The sequence below is a fragment of the Rhineura floridana genome, chromosome 7 (genome assembly GCF_030035675.1).
Source record: "Rhineura floridana isolate rRhiFlo1 chromosome 7, rRhiFlo1.hap2, whole genome shotgun sequence".
NCBI lineage: Eukaryota > Metazoa > Chordata > Lepidosauria > Squamata > Rhineuridae > Rhineura > Rhineura floridana.
Genome location: NC_084486.1, coordinates 86,099,043 through 86,121,331, shown reverse-complemented (window position 1 = coordinate 86,121,331; position 22,289 = coordinate 86,099,043). Strand labels below are relative to the sequence as shown.

Below are 22,289 nucleotides of genomic sequence, written 5' to 3'. Positions count from 1 at the left end.
GGGTGGTCTAGACAATTACACTCTTTTATCTCAATCCTCTATACACCAGCCTATTATCACCCCTCAAAACTCTTCTGGTATCTTAATTTATGTTGGGACATTGGGTACATCCCTCATCCCTGCCAAATATGAATTCTAGTTAACAACTCTTTTTGATAATAAATTAACCAAAGGACTATTATAAAACACACAGATAGTGCTTTAACTAGTTGACCAATAGACAGCTAAAGAATTACGTTTAAGATAAATCCTAAAATGACGTACAGTAGGGCCCCGCTTTTCAGCACCCCACTTTTCGGCATTCCGCTAATATGGCGGTTTTCAATTAGAGTAAGGCCCCACTCACACGGCACTTGTTCCACTTTTACAGTGTTTTTCAGGCGTCAGGTGCCATTTTATTGATGGAGTTCTGCTTTTCGGTGGGTTTCGCTTTTCGGCAGGGGTCTGGAATGTAACCCGCCGTATGAGTGGGGCCCTACTGTAGTCCATTCTAAGTACCAGCCAGGTGCAGACACACCGGGTTAGCTGATCATTCGGAACACAGAACATGGATGTTAAGGGGTGTCCAGGACCAGTCTCTGCATTTTCCTTGTGGCTTGCTTTGCTGAATGTTTCCTCCAAAATGAAAAGAGTCAACAGACCATATGGGTGAAAAAACAGATGACTGGCTGGTAGAACCTTTTGGAAAATGGTCCTGTAGTCTCATCTGGGGCCAGTTGCTAAAGTCTCAGGGTAGTCTCACTTAGGGAACCAACAAGACTTCCAGCTCCCCATGATCCTTTAAATTACATGGCCAATTACAAATCTTGTTTCTCCACCATGCAGCCTACCTGCTGCCTCTAAGGGTTCTTTTATTTTTACCTGTGCAAGTGTAAGATACAGTGCAGTGCTATTTATCTGGAGATGTAAGTGTATGTTCTGGAAGGGGAGCGGTTAGATTCTGCTTCGGTAGCTGGATCATTCAGGAAGTCCCAGATAAGGATTGTGTCATCATGTGAGGTGCTAACGATTTGAAATTCATCAAACTGGAGACGGAAAACCCTGCCAGAGTGTTCCTGGATGGGAGAAGAGAGAGAAGCCAAATTCATATTACTTTTTAAGACTTTCTGGAGGCTTAAGCAGGTAAACTATCTTTTGTATTTTGCTGCTGTTCACAGCTTAGAAAGTTAAATGATTAACACATTTTTGTAAATAGTTATGCAGTTGTTAATAGATGGATCCATCAGTTGGCCCGTGAACAGGTTATTTCTATCTGCAACACTTTTCTTTCAATGGCTCTACTCCAACTCCCTAAAAACCAGTTGCATGGTTGCAATCATCCTTCTGCTTGCTTTGAATTTTGATGTGCTGAGAAGGGTCAGAGTTTTTATTTATTTTTTATAATGCACATTTCCAACCCACACACAGTTATGGAGAAAGCTGAAAAAACATTGGCAATGTCTTTAGAAGCATAAGAAATCTGATGTTGCCATGGGTAGAAATGGTCGGAAGCTTCAGAAATGCAGGATGACCTTGTGAAATGGTCAGAGAGGAGGACTTTACACTATATTTGTATGCTGCATTCTCTTTGTTCCTTGCCATGCTCCCACAGGTCACTTCCACAGTTTCTTAAATATGTAATACCCAAACCACCCCAACTCATTTTCCAATAACTCAAGTCCTGACTCCTCCTGAAACTTCCAAAATCTTCAAAATGTTGTGAATGAAATACATTAGAAAAAAATTAGAACCACTATGAATAACTATGCTGATTCCACATCTGCTGTGATCTTGCTAATTGCACATTTCTGATTATAGAAACAAGGTTTAAGTATAGATTCGCTTATAAATATACAACCTCACAAACAGTCCTTTTTAAACTAACAAACCATTTCTGTGTGAAATCAAGAAAAGGTTTGCATTCATGTTCAAAGGCAGTACCCCTCTAAATACCATATGATGGAGGAACACATTGAAAAAAGTTAGTTGTTGCTTTTGTCTCCTGTTTGTGGGTTTGTTAGAGCCATCTGGCTGGCTATTGTTGAAAACAGAATACTGGACTAAATGGATCCTTAATCTGGTCCATCAGAACATTCCTTATGTTCTTAGCTGAGAGTGGTATTTATTGTGTGTCCTTTCCTCCTATCTGGAAATTGAAAATATAACACCACAATGTATGCTACATTCATTGCACAGCCAGGTTTAAGTTCAGACACTGAGGACATGCAGAAAAACAGCAAGTATTATGCTTGCCCAGTTGCACAAACACCTAACGTGCTTCTGCCCACCCTTTCAAAGGAAAAAGTATCAGACATAACTGTAATGAGGCAGGGCTTCTGTACATTGGTGGTTTAGCCATGAGCAGCAGGATTCCCAAGCCAGTCTCAGCTGAAGTGTGAACATACCCACTCAGGGGTAATGAACACTGACTCCCCTAGCGCCTCATTAAGGTTGAATGAATTCTACACTGCTTCCCGTATTTGGTTCTCTAGGATCATAAAGATAAAACAAGGTGGCTGCTTTTTCACTTGCCCTGTTGAGTCCTATGTTCTCTATAAGAAGCAGAACTGTATTTAGAGATATCAAGCAGAAGCAGTTAAGCTGGCCTACACTATGCGAGTTAGTCTGGAAAAAGCAGGACTGTGCTACCACAACAATGGACACATAAGGGCACTTTGCCATGGAAGAGGTAAGCCCAATGCCACCATCAGAGTCTTTTTATTCTGCATATTCTTTAAAGCATGACAAGTCCAAGACAAATCCAAGCAGTACAATATATGACTTCTCATTTTGCTTATAAGTCACTCAAAGCTGCATTCTTTAATGGATCTAGATTCAGTGGGGTGACTAAGGAGTGGCATATGGTATTCCAAATGTAATTTGCCAACCTAGGCAAAGTTTATTATCCATTAATATTGAGAAAAATTCTTCCTTTCTGTTCCCAGTCAATCAAAAACTCTTACCACAAGAGTGCGCAGACAGAGAGTTCCAGCAGGGGCACGGGGGTCCAGGGCAGCCACCAGATCCCACACTTTAATTTTCCTGATGGCAAGAACGAAAAACAACAACCAGGGTTCCGTTAAAGAGAAATGACAAACACTAGATGAGTTTCAAAGTGTGAATCATTAACACAGCTTAGACGATAAATCTGATTCATGGAGGGAAAAAATAGAAACCTTTCCTTGGAACTTGGCTTTTTCATTGTCTCTTGTGTTGGGTGGGTGATCTTAATGGAGAGGGAAAGTATATGGTTAATATAAAAATAAATCAAAACTTTATTAAAAATAAAGAGGCAATATCAACTAAAACAGAATCAACGATAAAGGTTGCATTGTATTGTCCCGCTGCTTTAGTAGCAACTGAGACAGGTAAGTAAAATCTGTGGAAGGAAACATGGTTGGGGGTGATCAAACATATCAAACTCCTTGATTGACATGAAACTATTAATGTCTAATCTTACATTCAGTGGTGCCAGTCAGTTCCAGACTGTGCACAAGGGCAGGGAGGAAGATGTGGCACTATCTTGCTTCCAAGTGTTGCTTTGGACAGACTGATGAGCTGCTACCAACCCTTCACTGCTCATCTACTATGCTGCAGGCATTTCAGAAAAGCATACCAGCAACTTCATTCCTCTGCACTCCACTACTACTCATGTAATCTGCTACTGAAAAGGTCTGGAGGCATGGATCAAAGCCAGCAACATTAATGCTTGGATGTGGGAAAATCCAGATTCAGATTCCTACTCAGTCATGATGTTCACTGGGTGGCCTTTGGTAAGTGCCCTGGAAAAGGTCACAGCTTAGTGGTAGAGGATACGCTATGCATACAGAATGTTTCAGGTTCAATCCCTGGAGTATCTCCATGTAGGGATGGGAAAGACCCCTCTCCAAACCCCTGGAGTGACAGACAGAGTAGAGTAGAGAATATTGAATCATAGAGTTGGAAGGGGGCTATAAGGCCATCAAGTCCAACCCCCTGCTCAATGCAGGAGCGAGATGACTTAGTGTAAGACAGCTTCCTATGTTCTATTGTCGCTCCATCCACTTGAGTCATAAAGGTAAGTTTCAAAAGACTAAGTCGGGTACTTCCTCAGTAAGGCCCATTCTATGTCCTCCTCCTTGCTTCAAAACAATGAGGGCAGAGAAGGGGGAGGGTAGTGCCCATTAATTCATATAGTGAGGAGGTAAATGATAGCGTGAAGATTGATTTAAGCTAGTCAGCCTACTCCAGAGCTGAAATACTGGGGCATACTGTATATATATAAATATAAAAGAGTGATTATTGTGTATAGAGATGATGACTTCAAAATCAGCACAGACAATGAGCACCTCTGCACAAAAAATAAAGATGAAAATTAAAGCTAGAAACTACAACTCTCTTCTTGAAATTTTGTAACTACAAATCTTTGGCCCTCAAGCTGTTGCTGAACTACAACTCCCATCAGTCCCAGCAAGCATGGCCAATGGCCAGGTATGGTGTGAGTTGTAGTTCAGCAACAGGGCTACAGGTTCCAAGAATAGTTTGTGATGGTATTTTTGATTTTACACTTACATAGTATGTGTGCAACATATCCAAGAGATGGTCTACTCTGCAATATTTTGCATTAATGTTTTGACTTATTGCAGCTCCTCATTACTGGAAAGGAAGATGCAAACTGGTCTCAAATGGGAAATCCAGAGGTGTGGAATAAGGAGCCACATGCCCTGGGAAAGACTGTATGACTGCAAAGCTGGGAGGCTATGCTGGAGAAGAGGTTCTTGAGCTTCCAAATTACTCACAGCATCCAGTATTCTGCCTACTGCTAAGGACTTGGGCCTTGCAGTCTGGACAGATTCTGTTCTAAGAAGCTTACATTTAAGATGATAGTACAGCCCACTAGAAAGGACACCATATTTCTGGGACGGAAAGGTAAGGCAAAGCAGAATATTATGGATAAAGCTTTAAGGAAAGAATTAGCTCCTTGTGGACCTTTAACATGATCCCATTGTAAATACAGTTTATGTTGGTACTAAGGTAAGGTATTTGTACAAAAAAGAGGAACTTTAGATGTAAAGACACAGACAAGACAAACTGTGAGCACTGTAGGAAACACTTATGGAAAAGCACACTTGTTCATGATTGAACTAGATTCCAACAATGACTTTTATAAGCAAATCCTACCTCTCCCTTATCCACTTCCAACAGTGATTTAAAAAAAAACAAAAACGGATCAATGAAACTGGCCTCAGAAAGATGCTGATCATTCTGGTATATAGGAAGAACCTGTTCCTGTAATAAATGAGGTCACGTGGAGAGCAAATTTGATTATTACTACAAGTGGTTGTTTTTGAAAAACCTGCAATATTTTTTAATATTTCCCTATTTAATGACTACTGACATGTGTTCCCTCAAAATTTTACATTTGAAATGCTAAACAGGAAAGATTGGTTCTCTCTCTGGTTTTGTTTTGTTTTGTAGAAATCCAAGTTGCAGACAGGTTACTTGCTCCATGAAGCGTTGGATCTGTCAGAGTAAGATATTTCTAATTTTCTAGTCTTCAGGATAATGGTCACATTGGGGGTGGGGGGTGAGAGAAGAGACAGACTCAGCATCTGTATCTCATCACTAAATTCTTACCCATCATAGGCTCCGCTGACTATCCTCTTGGTATCAAAACGAATGCACCTCACCAGCTCCTCATGGCCTTCCAGGACCCGCAAGCATGCCCCACATTCAATGTCCCATAACCTAGGAGAAGGCAAGACAAACAATCCTTGCGTAATTGTTTTTTTAAGAATCTGTCTTAGAAATACTAATTTGCAAATCAATTTTGCCTATTTACTCAGGACTGGGAGGACTGATGAATCGCTCACTTTCTCCCTAGATTCATATTTTGTATCCAGAAAAATACAATTTTCAATGTGAAACCCCACTATTTTTCATTTCCAGAAAATCTAAGAGTTGCAGTGTTATCTCTGAATTATCACCTGAATACAGGCTAGATGAGGGGTAACAAATTATAGCAGAATCCAGATAAAATGCAGACAATGTCCATGTGAACTTGAGATAAGATTGCCTGTTCCAGAAAAAATTTAATTCTTCTTGTGACCTGGCTTTACTATACAAGGGAGATTCAACTGGTTATTGGAAGGATATTCCCCCTACCCCATAACACCTGACATGTCAGATTCTTAGAGGAAACCTACCATTTCCCTAACATGTCTTGGTAACCTTTGAAACTAATTTCCAAAATGGACCGTACGTAGGGTTTGAGACTGATCAGAAGCTTCAACTAGTGTAGAATGCAGGTTGGAACAGGAAGCAAGAAAACATACCAATTTTTGCCCAGCTGTAATGACTATTAATTTGTTTCCAGGCCCTAATGAAGATTCATATTGCTCAACTATAAAGCCCTAATTAGTCTAGGTGTACCTTCTCCACACAAGATTGTATCATATCTGAATCTCTGTTTAATATCTGCCAGTAATGTTACAATACAAAGTTGACTTTCTTCCAACGTTATCTTAGTCTCTCTCTATAATATTTATAGCTTATCTATCATTATGCTGTAGTTCATGTAGCTCCAACAGATGCTGCTTGCCCTGCAAACTCAGTGTGATGGCAAGTAGGAGGAAGTGATGGTGGCAGTCATGGCATGCTGCTAAAGAAGAGAGGTTGAAGAGTTGCTGCAGTTCGACTGGGAGGGGAAGGTAGAAGAGTCTTCATGAGGCTGCCCCATGGAGGTAGCATTTTGGGGTGGTGGGGCACACCAAAGATTGCTGGTTTATTAGTATGGAGGCAAACAGGGTGTTGGTAGAGAGGCTGACAGGGTAGCACTCGCTGAGGAAGAAGTGGGTGAGGAGAGGTGCTGGCAAGTGCAGCCCTGTTTAAGGAAGTGGCTGGCAGTGGAGAAAGGGGCTTAGTGGATGCAGAGCTTGGAAAAGTTACTTTTTTGAACTACAACTCCCATCACCCCAATCCAGTGGCCATGCTGGCTGGGGCTGATGGGCGTTGTAGTTCAAACAAGTAACTTTTCCAAGCTCTGAGTGGATGTGATTGGCACAAGACAACCTTGCACAGCAATTGAGAGGGATTCAGGTGTGAAGGGGAAGTGTTGGCACAGCTCTTTCTCTGGTCCCCTCCCCACCCAACTTGGTCATGGCCAGGGAGGGAAAGGTTCCCTTGGGTGTTTAGCATAGGCCCTACTCTGGTTGTGGAAGGAGGCAGAAGTGTTAGGTCAGCCTCTTTGAAGGTTGACAGCACACAGGGGAGGGAGGGAGGCACAAGGGTGGCTGGCATAGCCTGTCAGAGCGGCAAGTGCAGCTGGAGAGACTGGTGAAGGGGAAAAGTTAAAAGCAGGTTAAAAACAGAAGCCAAGCAAATCCAGGTTACTATGAGGTTGTCTGGGGGAATTGCAGAATAGGAGGAAATATGAAAAAGGGGGTGAAAAGGAGGGTTTGCAAAAAGGTTGGGAGGTGGCAGTATGGGAATAGAGATGAAGATGACAATGGGGTGCAAAATGGGCTTCAGAAAAGGAGGGGGTGGTTTCAAAATTGGTTGGAAGGTGAAAAGGGGGCTTAGTAGTTGCAATGTGTGGGAGAAGATACCAAAAGTTACGACTGGGGGGGGTCTGTGTAAAGGGGCTGTAGAAAAGGAAGGGGTGAGGAGCCATGGACATAGGGGTAGAGGTGAAAACAGGGGTGCCAGGTGGGGTTGCAGACAAGGAGAGAGAAGTGGCTTCAGAAAGGGTTTTGGAAAGTGAAAAGGGGAAGGTGTTAACATGGGGCGGGGTTGGCTGCAGGTTGGCGAGTGGAGTGAGTGGAGCTCTGCCCCTAGTTGGACAAAAACTATAGCTACCCAGAGTAAATCAGCATTTTGAAAGGAATCCAATTTAAGAAATTGCAACCGGAGTACTGTAAGAATGTAGCCCCAGGGGAACAGGTGTGGTTACATGTTTTATGATCATGAAGCAAACTGATGTGTAACTGAAAAAAATGATTCAGTGATTCTGCAATATTGTAGGATTTCTCTCTCCCTAAGAAATGGACGATCTTTATTTCATTTCTGCCCTCTTGTCTAAAGTCCTCTGAAAGCTCTCAGTCAACATTTATTAAGAATTGTCAGATTCTCTGTTCTCAATTCCTCCTCTGGCTCAGAGGAAGATATTGCTTGGGAAGGCTTCATCCCCCACTCCAGGACCTTCCAGGGCAGAGGTTGTAGCTTTACCCAAGACACGGAGGGCATCCCCTAATGCAATCTTCACTGCCCAAATTCAGTGGGAGCTAGTAACTACAAAATAAGGCAATGGCTTTTAAGAAACAAACGATTCCTCAGAGGGGGTGGGTTTGACAGCAGGTCTAGATCAGCCAACATAAGGCCTCAGAATGCTGCTGTGACACAATCTCTTCCTGGGTAAGTCTGAACCAGTAACAGCCACAGTGATCTGTCCAGGGTCCTGACAAGTGGTTTTCCTTGCCTGTGGTGATCCTGCATAGCCTATCTTGATGCTGCTCTACTGGATTTGAGGGCTCTATTGGATGGGGCTCTGCTGTTCTGGATGCGACCATACCCTTCCAGCAAGTGCCACATCTTCAACCCAGCCAACCCTGTGGGCCTCAAGTCAAGCTAGGGCAGGACAATAACAAGGTCTCTGTACTTATGTCTCTCTGTTCTCTATTGCTCTTTCCTAAAGTGGAAATCTGATGTTTGTCTGACAGTCCCAATCCCTAGAATGTAATCAAATTATCCTTCTTTCAACACCTGTGCTAGGGTAGAAACAAATTCACTGTTCTGCCAGTTCCAGTGTGTCTCCACCTCTCTTTTCTGAAAACAGGACACAAAATGCCTATCAAACCGCACCCCTTTTTACTGTAAAACCTGGTGGGATAGGCTTGAGTGGTTTTTTTTTAAAATTGCTTCAAAGAGATTTCACAACTAATCAGCAGATCAACCCCCCCCCGGTGTGGCCAATGGAAATGCTTTGCTGTAGGCGACTAGTGTGTTCACAGCCCTATTGACAGGGACTGGAATCCCACATTCACAGGAAATCAGTAGAGAGAGCAGGGCCTATTCTGTTGTGGTACTGCACTTTTGGAACTTGCCCCCCAAAGAGGCCCCTCTAAGCTGCTCTACTGTGCAGTTTTCAGCACCTGCCAAAAAAGCATTTTTTCTTCTTTTAGGCCTTTCATTTATATATTTTTGACATTGGCCGGTATCATTTCATATTGTTGCTTTGCTGTCTGGTTGCTCTGGTATTGCTGTCTGGTTCAACTGATATTGCTTCTATTTATTGCACACCACACCTTGAACAGCCTCAGTGTAAATGAAATGAAATAAATAAATAAATAATGTGCTCAAAATAAACACCGCATCATTAGGCTTATTGTCAGCACTTAAAATATCCTGCTATCCTTATTTTTGTCTGGTGTAGTTATGTATTCTTCATCATGGAGCACTACAACTAAGGGACAAAGTAAATGTTAGCACAGGAGTCCCAGCAAGAGAAAAATAGGTGGGACTACACAATGTGATGGAGGGAAGCGCAAGTGGTGGAAAGGCTCAGCTCCCCACTCCCACCCATTCTTACTCCATTTCAAACAGGCCTGCCCCATGTGTATTTCGTGGTAATGTAACTCTTATGCATGTGCCCGTCTGCTGCTGTAACATTTAGTTTGACCCCAGGCAGCAGTTTAAACAGGCAAATCTTCAGTCAATTAAAACACATTTCACATTATACTGACAACGGAGTTGCTAACAGTGATGAACCATGTCCTTGTGTTTCTGTGTAGAAGGCTCATATGATACAGGTAAATTTAAGCAGTGCCACTACCTCCCACCTCCACAAGAAAACAGGCATAATAAATTGTGAAGCCATTCTAAGTCAGTGTACCTACATTATTATTATTATTATTATTATCATTATTATTATCATCATCATCATCATCATTATCATTATCATTATCATCTTTATTTATACCCCGCCCTTTTTCCAAACTGGAACTCAAGGCGGCTTCCAGATAAAAACAAGTACATATCATTAAGAACCTATAAAAATATAAAACATATAAACATATAAAATCAGCATTAAAACAGGACATCCATTTTAGTGGAGTCATGATGGTTTAAAGTAGCTCTTGCTGGGCCCTATGTTTTGTTCATCCTAGTTAGCACTAAACAGGAACTGCAATATCAAGAAGTGAGCTTCCTACCCATTTGCTACAGTTGCAATCTGAGATAATTCTACTTCATTCCACTTTTGATAAGTCAGTGTAAATTCTAAACCTTTGTGATTAACCATTCAAGTTGTGCTGTACAGAACACCAAAGTTAAACAGTTTGTGCTCAGATGGTTTAAAGGACAAGAGAGAAAGATGGGAGAAATGGTCACCCCAAGCCAAGTTCTGAATAATAATTCGAAGAAGCATGCTGGTCAAAGTGCACCCAAACTGGATTCTGCTGAGATACGCTGCCAACTGCTACAAAATTCTAACACAAAGATTTTATTCAGAGTAAGCATAAAAGTAATTGTATTCCTCTTTAAATTTATTACCATATTGACATTTATTTTTGTTGGTTATTACTATGTGTGGTATTTGTGTTTGCTTTTCCAAGCTCTGCAAAGTTTAACTATTTCTTGCTTGGATTACTATTGATGTTTCTGCTTTCCAAATTCTATGTTTGTAGATTTGTCTTTGATGCTGTTATTTTTTAAAAAGTTGAAGTAGCAGACTGGCTCTTTGCTACTATAGAATACTGGACCCAAATTCATGACATATAAACTCAATTTTCTCTCAAAACGTGGTTTGCCTTATCAGCCTTTTGTTCAGTCATACCATGAAACCAACCTCACCCTCCAAAATGTGATATTCTTCAAGCAAAGCTATGGTGTTGTTTACAAACCTTTTGATCTTTACAAGGCATTAAATAGAATGCAGCTGGTGAGTGAAGGTGATGATTGGTTAATGGCTTCAACTGTCCCCTTACAATTCCCCATGTCTCTCATTTAAAATTGTTTGCGGCAGCACCCTGACTTGTTTTCATTACTCATGTTACCGCAATTACCTTCAGTAACTAGCTATCTCTAAAGCTACACTAGTCAATTACCAGCCTCTTAAGACCCTTAAAAAAGGATGTGTTTCTTTGTTTTTGTAACTTTATTTGGGCACTCAGTGGTTTGGTACATTTGACCTTGGGACCCAGAGAATTACACGCAACAGATGAGGAAAGATGATACGATTAATTTGAGTGACCTCTGTTGGTCCAATTAAGAGGGATCCCTTACCTATTTTTTAATCTTTGCAAATTCACTAAACTTTATAGCTTTAGGCTAGTAGTGTCAATTTTGTCTTCTTTTTAAATTGTCCTCAGCAACAATTCAAGCAAGGCTGCGAACACATTTCTCAAGAGCGTCGATGATCAAACCACTATGGAAGACGCTTTCGGGGGGGGGGGGAAGACAGAATTACAAGGATTGTGCTGACACTCTACTCCTTGCAGGAAAGAAGCACACACGAGTGGAATAAACCCTTTAAGCAAGTGCACCAATATTTACATTGATGGAGGACTGGACAGAGAAGCAGCTCGTGGCTAAAGAGGTAACTCCTTGCTGTACTTCACATTAAAAGAATAGAACTTTTTTAAAATGAGTATGGGTGAGTTATAGGAAGACTGTGCTTCTTACTTGCTCAATTCTGACTAATCAATAGCTTCCAGTGATATTTGTCACATTTGCCCTACTATATTGATCACACTTCCCCTATTAAAAACTGTCAAATCTCATCCAACCATCACAGTAAGAGTGGCATTGCAAGAATCCACAGTTCCTTGTACTATGAAATGGATTAATGCTTGGAATATTTCCAACCAAGGAAGAGCAAACAGACTCCATGAGTCCACACCACCTGTTCCAAATGGTGCCTGAAGCCAAGTCCCATGAGAAAAAGATCCCAGCAGGGTTTGGGGATTGGATTAAAAGCCTCTTTTATAGCAAATCCAATGTTTTTAAGCAGGGACACAACCCATTAAGGGGAGCATCCTATATAAATGCCCATGCCAGCTCTTTCACATATTACATTTTGAGAAATTAGATAATCTTTACTGTTTGCTTTTAGCTCTTACAGAATACAAAAATCTAAATAGCAGTTGCACCAGAGAGAAAGAGAGAGAGGCATTTATGTAAAATAAAACTATATAGTCTACTAAAAGTTGATTAACTTTGCTCACTGATGGTTTGGAAGCTTTGAAGTATGAAAAACTGAGGCAACTACACAAGCATTTTAAAATGTACTTGTTACTTTGATGTCAGGACTGTGGTCATTTTAAGAATATATGGAATGTGGTGCAGATTTTGGATTCTTGAAAATCCCATGATGCTAAGAAAGCTTCTGTCCCTGGCAAATGAAAAGTCTGAACACGACAAAAACCAAAAAAGAAAGTCAGGCCTTGGGACTGTTTCAGAGTAGTAAAATTAGATATTTGAGCATCTGAGTGAGCTTTGTGTATTTGAATCTTTGCTAAAGATTAAACCTTCCCTGCAAATTAGACAGAGACTTTAAGCTTTAAAATAAGAAATAACTACTTTATTCTGGAAGTACATACGTGATAGGAAAGAGTTCTACATCTAGCTAACTAGCTAAGTTGGAGATGCAAACACTAAGCCTAGTGTTTGCCCTCATGCTTGGAGAAGAGGGAGAGACAAAGAGAATATGTCTGCTCTCCCTCTCAAGAGAAAGAAGGAAGGAGACTGGAAGATGCGGTCAACATCCTAAGCATATCAGTCTAGCAGGAAGGGAGAGACAGCAGGAGATCAAAGGTTAGGTATTAGCCTAGCAATCTGGAGGTCTCCTCTCTAGCTACCCTTTTTAACCCCATGCAGCCTCAACCCACCAGTTCGTGTTGAACCACATATTCCAACACCCCTTCTCAACGAGAACTTGGTTCACTCTACAAGGTTCATTTTGCCTCGTAGCTTCTGGTGTTGGACTTTGCCCAACTGCTTGGTCAATGCATCAGCTGTCGTCTCTTCTGTTGGATAGTAGGTCATCTCTAGAAGTCCTTTTTCCCTTATGTCCTTTAGGTAGTGGAACTTCACATCGATGTGCTTCATGCAAGAACTTTGTCCTTCTGATTCCGTGAGTCTTATGCAAGCTTGATTGTTCTCAAGTATTCTGATAGGCTCCGGTTCAGATATGCCTAAGTCTCATAGAAGCTTGCATAGCCACCTCATTTCCTTGCATGCTTCATCAGCTGATACATACTCTGCCTCTGTAGATGAGTGTGCTACAGTCTCTTGCTTTCAACTTGCCCAGCACATAAGTGACTGCCCATAGTAGAACAGGTTTCCACTGGTTGACTTGCGATCTTTGGTGTCTTCAGCCCAGTCAGCATCAGCGTATCCCAGAAGCTTGGGATCTAGAGTAGCTGATAGCTTTAGTTTTAGATTTGCAGTGCCTTTCAGATATTTTGCCATTCTCTTGACTGCTTCCCAGTCTTTCTTGGTTGGCAAGCTGGTTTTTCTGCAAAGGTATCCCACTGCTGGTGCCACGTCTGGTCTGGTTATTGTGCTGATGTACAGGAGTTTTCCTATAGCTTGTCTGTACCTTTTGTTGTCTTCTCAGGGTTGATTGTTCTGGTATGGTTTCAAGTATCCTACTTCCATTGGTGTAGGTGCTAGATGTGCATCCTTCAGTCCTAGACTCTCAAGCAGGTCTTGAATCTTTTGATTTTGGTTCAGTAGAAAGGATCCATCTTCCTCTCTTTTAATTTGTATTCCAAGGTAGTATGTGATGTCACCTAGACATTTCACTTCAACTTCCTTGTTTAGATTATTTACTAACTCTTGCTTGTCTTGTGGACTCACTCTCATAAACCTGTAGTAAATCGTCTACATAAATCAAAATATGTCCATTGGTTGTTCTTGAATCTGCTGTACAGGCATTTGTCAGCTTCGCATCTTCTAAAGCCTTCTTTCAAGAGCATTTGGTTCAGTTTGTCATTCCATGCTCTTGCAGCCTTTATTTCTAGATGCTCTACTTGCATCTTCCTGTTGGCAGCAACACTCAGGAGTATCCTGATTGTTGTATGCTTGACTACAGTTTCAATCTCTTTCCAGGTCTCTGGCTCTGGAAGTTCATCAGCTCTTGCAAGGTAGGACAGTCTTAGCGGAGGTACACCTCTGTTGGTGCGGTTAGAGCGTCTTGGCCCAGGATTCTCTGCTGCCCCTTCTGGCTGTGCAGGTTCCCGTTCTTGCTCAGATTCCTCACTGTCCTCCAGTGTTGGCATGTTGCTGTAATCTGTACTACTGTATGGTATTTCTACTTTATCTTCTTCACTGTCCTGGTCTTGGGATGGTGCCCCTTCTGGTTGAAATGCACCTTGACCTTCATCAAAGTAGACAGCTCTTTGGATTTCAATTCTTTCTGTTTTGGGATTTAGGATTCTGTATCCTTTTTGTTTTGTAGAATATCCAACAAAGATTCCTTCTTTTGTACTGTTGTCCAATTTGGTTCTCTTCTGGTGTGGTATGTGACTGTATACTTTTGATCCAAACACCTTTAGATGAGCCAAACTGGGTATGTGTCCATGCCATAATTCGAATGGAGTCTTGTTGCCATTCGCTTTTGTTGGCAAACGATTCTGTAGATAGGTGGCAGTACACACTGCCTCTCCCCAGTGTTTCTGTGGGAGATTGGCATCTTCTAGCATTGATCTCACCATCACAATAAGAGTTCTAAATTTTCTCTCCGAGATGCCATTTTGTTCTGGGTTGCGAGATACAGTGGTCTGATGCTCAATCCCATGTTCACGCAGAAACTCCTGGGTAGCATGAGACATGTATTCTCCCTCATTGTCAGAACGTAGTATTTGTGGCTTTCTCTGGAATTTAGTGGTCACCATTGCAATACACTCTTTGAGTTTCTGAAGCATCTGCCCCTTCTCTTTCAGTATATAGATTACAGTAAATCTTGAATAGTCATCAATAAAACTAACAATATATCAATTTCCACCATTTGAAAGTATTGGCATTTCACAAATGTCGCTGTGAATCAACTCTAGGGGGCGCTTAGTCTTACTTTCACTTCCCTTAGGAAAACTTGGTCTTGTCCGTTTAGCTTTAACACAGCATGTCCATCTTCCCTTTCCTTGGCAGGGTTCAATTTTCATGCCTTTTACTAATTTATTCTTTTGAAGGGTATTAATCTTTGCAATGTCTCTGTGTGCAAGCCTTCTATGCCATAAATGCAAACATGGTTTGTTACAGCAGTCCTCCACAATATTAGCCTCTGGACTTTGCTGATCAATTTCATACATACCTTTTCTCTTCGTAGCTGTGCAAATAATTACACCATCTTGAGAAATTGTGCAGAAATTTTGTTCAAATAGCACTGAACACCCTTTATTGGTTGCCTCACTAACGGAGATCAAATTATTAGAAATCCCTGGAGTCCAGAGCACATTTCTAAGGTAAATCTCTTTGGCACCACTTGGTATCTGGCAAACCAACATTCCAGTCCCTTCCCCTTTTATTTGCACTTCTCATGAGTCAGCAACTTTAACTGAGCCTCCACGTGGGGTTAGACTTTTAAATAGGGTTTTTGAATTTAAAAAATGAGTGGTTGCTCCACTTCCTACATAGACTTTATTATCACATTTTTCAACACGAGTAACTTGTAAACTGTTGAAATCTTTCTTGTCTGTCTTTTTAAATCCTTTATTTTTTCCTTCAGACTAGCCTTTCTTGTTGCACTGATCTTTACGATGATTCAGTGAAGCACATAGAAAACAGCCCTTGGCTTTAACACCTTTTGATTGCCTCTTTTGTTCCCCAAATCTGCATGCGACTGGAAGGCTAGAAGTTTGTTTGCTAAGGAATGAAACAACACTGTCCTTCCCTGCAGCAATTTTCTTGCTTTGCTGAAAGAATTGTTCTCTAACTTCTGATTCAATTTCATTCAGAGTTCTTTGCTTGCTGTTGCAATACGAGGCAGAAAGTACCCATTGATTCTGGGAGGGAATCTAGAAACAGAGCAATTTTGGTCGGATCATCCAGCTCTGTCCTGCATTTAGTTATTCCCTGAGTCAACTCTATAAACTTAGTGAGGTGCTCTTCAAACGAGCCATTCTTCTTCATTTGCAAGTTAATAACACTTTGTAACATCAAAATTAAATGGCCTTGATTTTTGGCTGGTGGTTTGACTCCAGTGCAATCCACATTTCTCTGGCATTTTTTAAGTTAATGATCAAAGGGATTTGAGAGTTACTCACGCATTTGACTATGAGGTCCTGAGCTTTTTCATCTTTCTCCGTCCAAACTCTTCTTGTTTCCTCTGAGGCTTGTGGTCCCACTTCTGGGTTTTTAATCACTTCCATTAGCTTCTGTTGCTTTAAGTGGCATCTCATCAGAAACGACCACAGCTTCCAGTTTCCAGGTGAATGTTGAGGCTTAGCTGTTCTTCCGAGGTAGTCATCCTTGAGAAAAAGGCTTTGCTCTTTACTGACTAAACTCCGAAGGTCTTTTTTTCTAGCTTCCTTGATTCGCAACACAAAAAGCTCTTTTAATTACTCAGATCTCCTTTGTATGACTGGGCCCATGACCTGTTGCAGAGTAGCAAAATTAGATACTTGAGCGTCTGAGTGAGCTTTGTGTATTTGAATCTTTGCTAAAGATTACACCTTCCCTGCAAATTAGTCAGAGACTTTAAGCTTTAAAATAAGAAATAACTACTTTATTCTAGAAGTACAGAATAAAGGAATCAGAACAGGCATCTATCTGGTGTACTAATTTTAAATCTTTTTACAGGTTTTTATGCAGTGGTGAATTCAGAAGTCTGATCCTCCATCTGCAGTCTGAAGCAGTACAATCTCAATTTAGTGAGAAAGAAAGAGGGTGCATATGCCAAAGTACACATTATACACAAATGCATGTAACAACAGTCCAATACTCTCTCTCCCTCTTTTTAAATGCTAAGGTGCTGAAGCAGAGGATTTGGAGTGCAAATAGGGAGCGAAAAGCTTAACCATCACCTCCTGCTCCCCTCCCCATGGCACTTTGTGAAAAAATGGTTATTCAATATGACTGCAAACATTAATGTGTGATGTATAGTTTGGCCCAGAGAGAGGCAGCATACTGTTCAGTTATCTGTTGTACTTCTTACCTGATTGTATTATCTGATGAACCACTCACTACCAGTCTATCTCTGTACTGTAGACAAGCAATGCCTCGCTTGTGGCCATTCAAGGTACGCACAAACTCACATGAACTTGTGTTCCAGACCTGTGAGAGAGAAAAGTATATATAGAAGGAAACAGATTATTCTGGAAGTCACAACATGGACAGATATGTGTATGAGAAAGCCATAGATTGTTAATGGAAGGCAGTGTGGTGTAATGGTTTGAGTGTTCAATTAGGACTGGGGAGACCCTGGATCAAATCCCACTCAGGCCATGAAACGGCAAAGACAACCCTGGGCCAGTCACTCTCTCTCAGCCTAATCTACTTTACAGTGTGATTGTGAGGTGCGGGGGGGGGGGAGAGAATTATGCATGCTACCTTGAAGTTCTTGAAAGAAAGGAAGAATATAAACATATTAAATAAATTAATAAATAATTATATCCAAGACCATAATGACTTCATGGTTTGCACCTTTATAGTTCTATCACCCGATGCTGACACAATGTACTTGTCATCGAAGTCTACCACATTGACAGCTGCCCTGTGTCCAACCAGGACCCTTCGTAGTGTGATGTCTGTTGGGGAGGCCATGTCCCATACGGCAATGGAACGATCTTTGGAACATGTCACCATCATGCCATTATTAAAACGCAGGTGCAGTACCGCTTCACAATGATGGATCAGGGTATTTAGCATCTCACCCGTATTTACATCCCACACTCTGGAATTTGTGATAGAAGAGAAACGTAGGAGAGGAAAAGAGATATATTAGGTGTTTCCCATGGTAAGAAAAAAATACCTTAGTGCATTACAAGAGCATGTGATTTCTCCAGTACAGAAACTGCTAAACATTCCTATAAAAGATGTGCTAAATAAGTTTGTCTGGAGGTAGTTATAATTTAAATAGCCTTTCAATAATAATCTAATTCTTCCTCCCAGCAACGTTGTGTATTGTTAGAACATTCTTATATCCATTTTACAGATAGGAAACTGAAAATAAGATAGAACTTAATTTGTTCAATGCCATATTGTGAATCTATTGGAATCAAACTGTCCTTATCTGGGTTTACTCAGCACAACTACAGAGCCCAACAAATAAAAGCCTGCAATACAGTTAATGTCAAAACACAGCAAGAAAATCCTCCTCATAATTAAGAAATTTAACAGGGTAGAAGATCCAAGGACTGAAATCTTCTGCTACAGGTGCTGAGTTTCTGTGTTTGTGGGTATAAACTCTGCTATATTAGTTTACTGAGAGCTTCCACCCAACTCCTTTCTAAAAATTGAAATTAGCAAGCTGGATTAGTACAATCGTAAACTCTTCTCTTCAACAAGGCCACTTACCGGAATGCCTAAAAGAAGCAATGGTTACACCTTTACTAAAAAAACCCTCTCTCGACCCTAAAATATTAAATAATTATCGACCGGTATCTAATCTACCTTTTCTGAGTAAAATCATTGAGAGAGTGGTAGCCTCACAGCTTCAAAAGTTTATAGACACCTCCGACTATTATGACCTCTTCCAATCTGGTTTCAGACCGAATCATGGGACTGAAACAGCTCTAGTCGCATTAGTCGACGATCTTCGACTAGAACATGACAAAGGCAATCTATCCCTTCTAGTTTTATTGGATTTATCTGCCGCATTCGACACAATTGATCACAGCATTCTGTTAGATCGTCTCTTTAAAATGGGTCTCAGAGGTACAGTACTAAAATGGCTTCGCTCCTTTTTGGAAAAAAGGCTTCAGAGAGTTGCCCTCGGGGACCATTGCTCTAAACCCTGGCCATTAAAATATGGCGTTCCACAGGGCTCTGTTTTATCCCCGATGTTATTTAATATTTATGTAAGCCCTTTAGGAAAAATCATTCGAAAATTTGGGATTCATTATCACCAATATGCCGATGATACACAACTGTATTGTTCCTTTCCACCGAACACTGTAGAGACTGTCAACTGCCTTAATCAATGTCTCCTAGCAATGCAAAGTTGGATGAATAAAAACAAATTGAAACTAAACCCAGAAAAAACAGAGGTCATTCTCATTGGCAAAAATCTCCCCCAAGGAACTGGACATCTGCCTTCACTTGACGGAGTTTTTCTCCCTTTAAAATCTCAAGTCCGTAGTTTAGGTATAATCTTGGACTCAGCCCTAACCTTTGAACCCCAGGTTGCAGCCGTGTCTAGAGCCACATTTGCAAAACTAAAACTGGTCCGTCAACTCCGCCCATTTCTAGGAACATCAGAATTAATGAAAGTAACCCAGGCCTTAGTAACCTCTCGACTGGACTATTGTAATTCTTTATATGTTGGCCTTTCTGCTAGAGCACTTCGACCGCTCAAGCAGGTACAAAGAGCGGCCACGAGGATGATCACTAAAACTGGTCCTCGGGTTCATACCTCACCTCTTCTTTACCATCTTCACTGGCTCCCTATTAGCTCCAGACATCAGTTTAAGATTCTGGTTCTAACGTTTAAGGCTCTTCACGGACTGGCGCCGGTATATTTGACAAACCGTCTCGTTGAATTCAAAACCTATCGCCCTATGAGATCGATTTCTGAAAGCACTCTTATTATTCCCTCAACTTTCATGATCCGCCAAATGAACATCAGGAGGAAGGCCTTCTCAGTCATAGCCCCTACTCTTTGGAATAATTTACCATCTGAGATACGACATTCCTCGTCTCTCATTGAATTCCGTCGGCGGATTAAAACATACCTGTTTCAACTAGCTTTTAATGTTTGAAGTGAGATTGTTGTCGAACTTTTAGTATTAATTTACTTATTTGTTTTTAGGTATTCTATTATGCTGTTTTTGTATTATCTCTGTTTTTTAATGTTCACCGCTCTGAATTCTGAGTTTCGGAACTAGAGCGGTATATAAATTTTTGAAATAAATAAATAAATAAATAAATAAAAATCATGACTGCAGAGAAGAATATGGGCAAAATTTACCAAAAGGAATGGGATTCTGTGCTCCATCCCTATTCCCAAAGTCAGGCACTTCCTTGGCACATTTCATTCCATTTTGCTTTTGAATAATCCATGCTAATGCACTCCAGATGAAGCAAAGTCTCCAGAATGGATAATTTATTCTAACACATAATTTATTTTGTGAGAGACATGGAATACCATTGAGCCAAATATTATGCTTCCTCTCCTTCTAGGCCACAGGGATAGAAAAATAGTTGGTAGCAAGTTGGTAGCAAGTTATATAGTACCTAAGATTTAAAATATTTCTTTAGTTCTGCTAAAGACTAATATAATATATTCATGACTAGCACCTATAAATTTAAAATATTTTTCTAGCCCTGCTAAATTAGACAGTTTAATTGAATTATTTCATGTAAGCAGAATTTGTACACTCAAGAGTCAGCTATCTTTTTCCAAGGACAGTTTATTTATATTTGTGTTTGCTAAGGCTGGAATCAAGGGTTTAAGTTGCTGACTCTGAAGGCTATTTTTTATGAAAGCTTATAAAAAAACAGCTCTCACATCCCTGTGCGTGCCATCTGTCTTCTGTTTTGAGGACAGAGTTTGACTAGGCCTTGAAGAGCAAATCCATCCTCCTTGTTCTCAACTATCTCTTCTTCAACACTGAGAGTAGCATGATAGCCAACACTGTGAGCCATGTAGTCCCCCAATTTAAATCTCAACTCAGCCATGAACTCTCTAAGTAAACATCTCAGATCCAGATGCACAAATCATTTCCATGCCTTGATGATATCCAGGTTAGATTAGTGCAATGTGCTATACAAGAGGACGATATTGACTGGAAATTCCAACTTAGTACAGAATGCAGCTGCCAAGTTATTAAAAGGGATTTGCAGATAAGATTGTATTGTGCCAGTACTTAAAGAGGTGCACTGGTTATCAGTTTGTTTCTGGGTAAACTAGAAGTGCTGTTATTGCTTTTTAAACCCCTAAATGGCTTGGGTATCTTAAGGACTGCTGATTCCCAAATGAGACGGCCCATGTGTTAAGATCTTCTATGACTGATGCCCAGCTTCAAACCCTTCCACCGCTGGAGATGAGATGGGCAGCTATGGGAGGACAGAGCCTTTTCTGTGGTGATACCACTGAAATGTCCTGTTCCCCCACCCCAACCTTTATTCACCATACCCCTATTTTTGGCCTGGTTCAAATGAAACTTTAAATCATAGTTTAAAATAAACTACAATTTATTGCCCATGAGCTTTGCTCCTCTCCCGCTCCCAACTGTGCTGTGTGGTAAATCCTGGCTTCTGTTCGTTTTTTTCTTTTTTGTTTAAGCAGTACCAAATCATGAATCCAGGTCTTCATGCTGCAACAGGTCAGGCTCCGGCTTGTTTACTCCCCCATGCAGCACTGTCAGGAGCAGGAGAGAAGCAAAGTGCTTGCACACATTAAACCATAATTTCTTTTAAAATGTGGTTTAATACTGGATACAAACTGTTAACTTTTAAGCACAACGTCCAAAAGCTTTTAGAGATATCTGGTTGGTTAACTGTGTTTTTTTTTCCTTATTGACTGCTGGTTCTATTCTCTGCTTTTTTATTTTTTCACTGAAATGGATTGTTTTAATTATGGGGTAAGCTGCCTTGGAGGCCTTTATTTGTTACAAAGGCAGGATTCTAAACATTTTCAATAAATAAATAGCTACCTGACAGTGGAATCCGATGATCCGGTGATGATCACCCTCTCATCATACTGGAGGCAAAGAACTGACCCTGTGTGTCCGGTCAGAATCCTCTTGCATTCTAGTGTATTCTTGTCCCAGATCTAGGAAAGCAAAAGGGATTTCATCACAAGGTAAACAAACTGTATTGCTAGACTGGCTCTTTTGTTTTCTATAACACAGCATTTTATTTACTAAGGCGAGCAAAACTTCTTTAAGTGGCACACAATGCACTTTGAATTCCACAGACACTATGGAGCAATATAAACTATCCTTAATATCTCTGTTTTTAATATGAACATAGTCTTTACCCTTCTCATTAGGGAACAGGAAGACTTTAATTACTGAAGGACCAATAACATGGCTAGCAATGAACACAATGCATGAAAATGAAACAGATAATATAGATTTATCCTCCTTGTTTGGAAGACAGGGAGGAAAACCAATGAAATTCAAAATCAAACTTGATGGGGGGGCACTAAGGGGGAAAAGGAAGACAAGGAT

The 22,289-nt window shown here is 40.8% G+C and overlaps 1 protein-coding gene across 11 annotated transcripts in view; it reads right to left on the bottom strand.

The window, feature by feature from the left end:
• The window catches only part of BTRC (beta-transducin repeat containing E3 ubiquitin protein ligase), a 160,922-nt gene that overhangs the window by 3,054 nt on the left and 135,579 nt on the right, over positions 1-22,289 (bottom strand). For 10 of the 11 annotated variants that reach the window (XM_061636210.1, XM_061636208.1, XM_061636212.1 and 7 more), the window contains 6 exons: positions 21,771-21,889; positions 17,599-17,848; positions 17,111-17,229; positions 5,596-5,706; positions 2,943-3,021; positions 862-1,055 (listed from right to left, as the gene is read on the bottom strand). In XM_061636210.1, coding sequence (XP_061492194.1) covers positions 894-1,055; positions 2,943-3,021; positions 5,596-5,706; positions 17,111-17,229; positions 17,599-17,848; positions 21,771-21,889 — 840 coding nt within the window. In that variant the 3' untranslated portion in view covers positions 862-893. Of the gene's footprint in view, positions 1-861; positions 1,056-2,942; positions 3,022-3,050; positions 3,206-5,595; positions 5,707-17,110; positions 17,230-17,598; positions 17,849-21,770; positions 21,890-22,289 lie in introns of those variants that run through there. The other variant, XM_061636215.1, reaches the window with a different exon arrangement.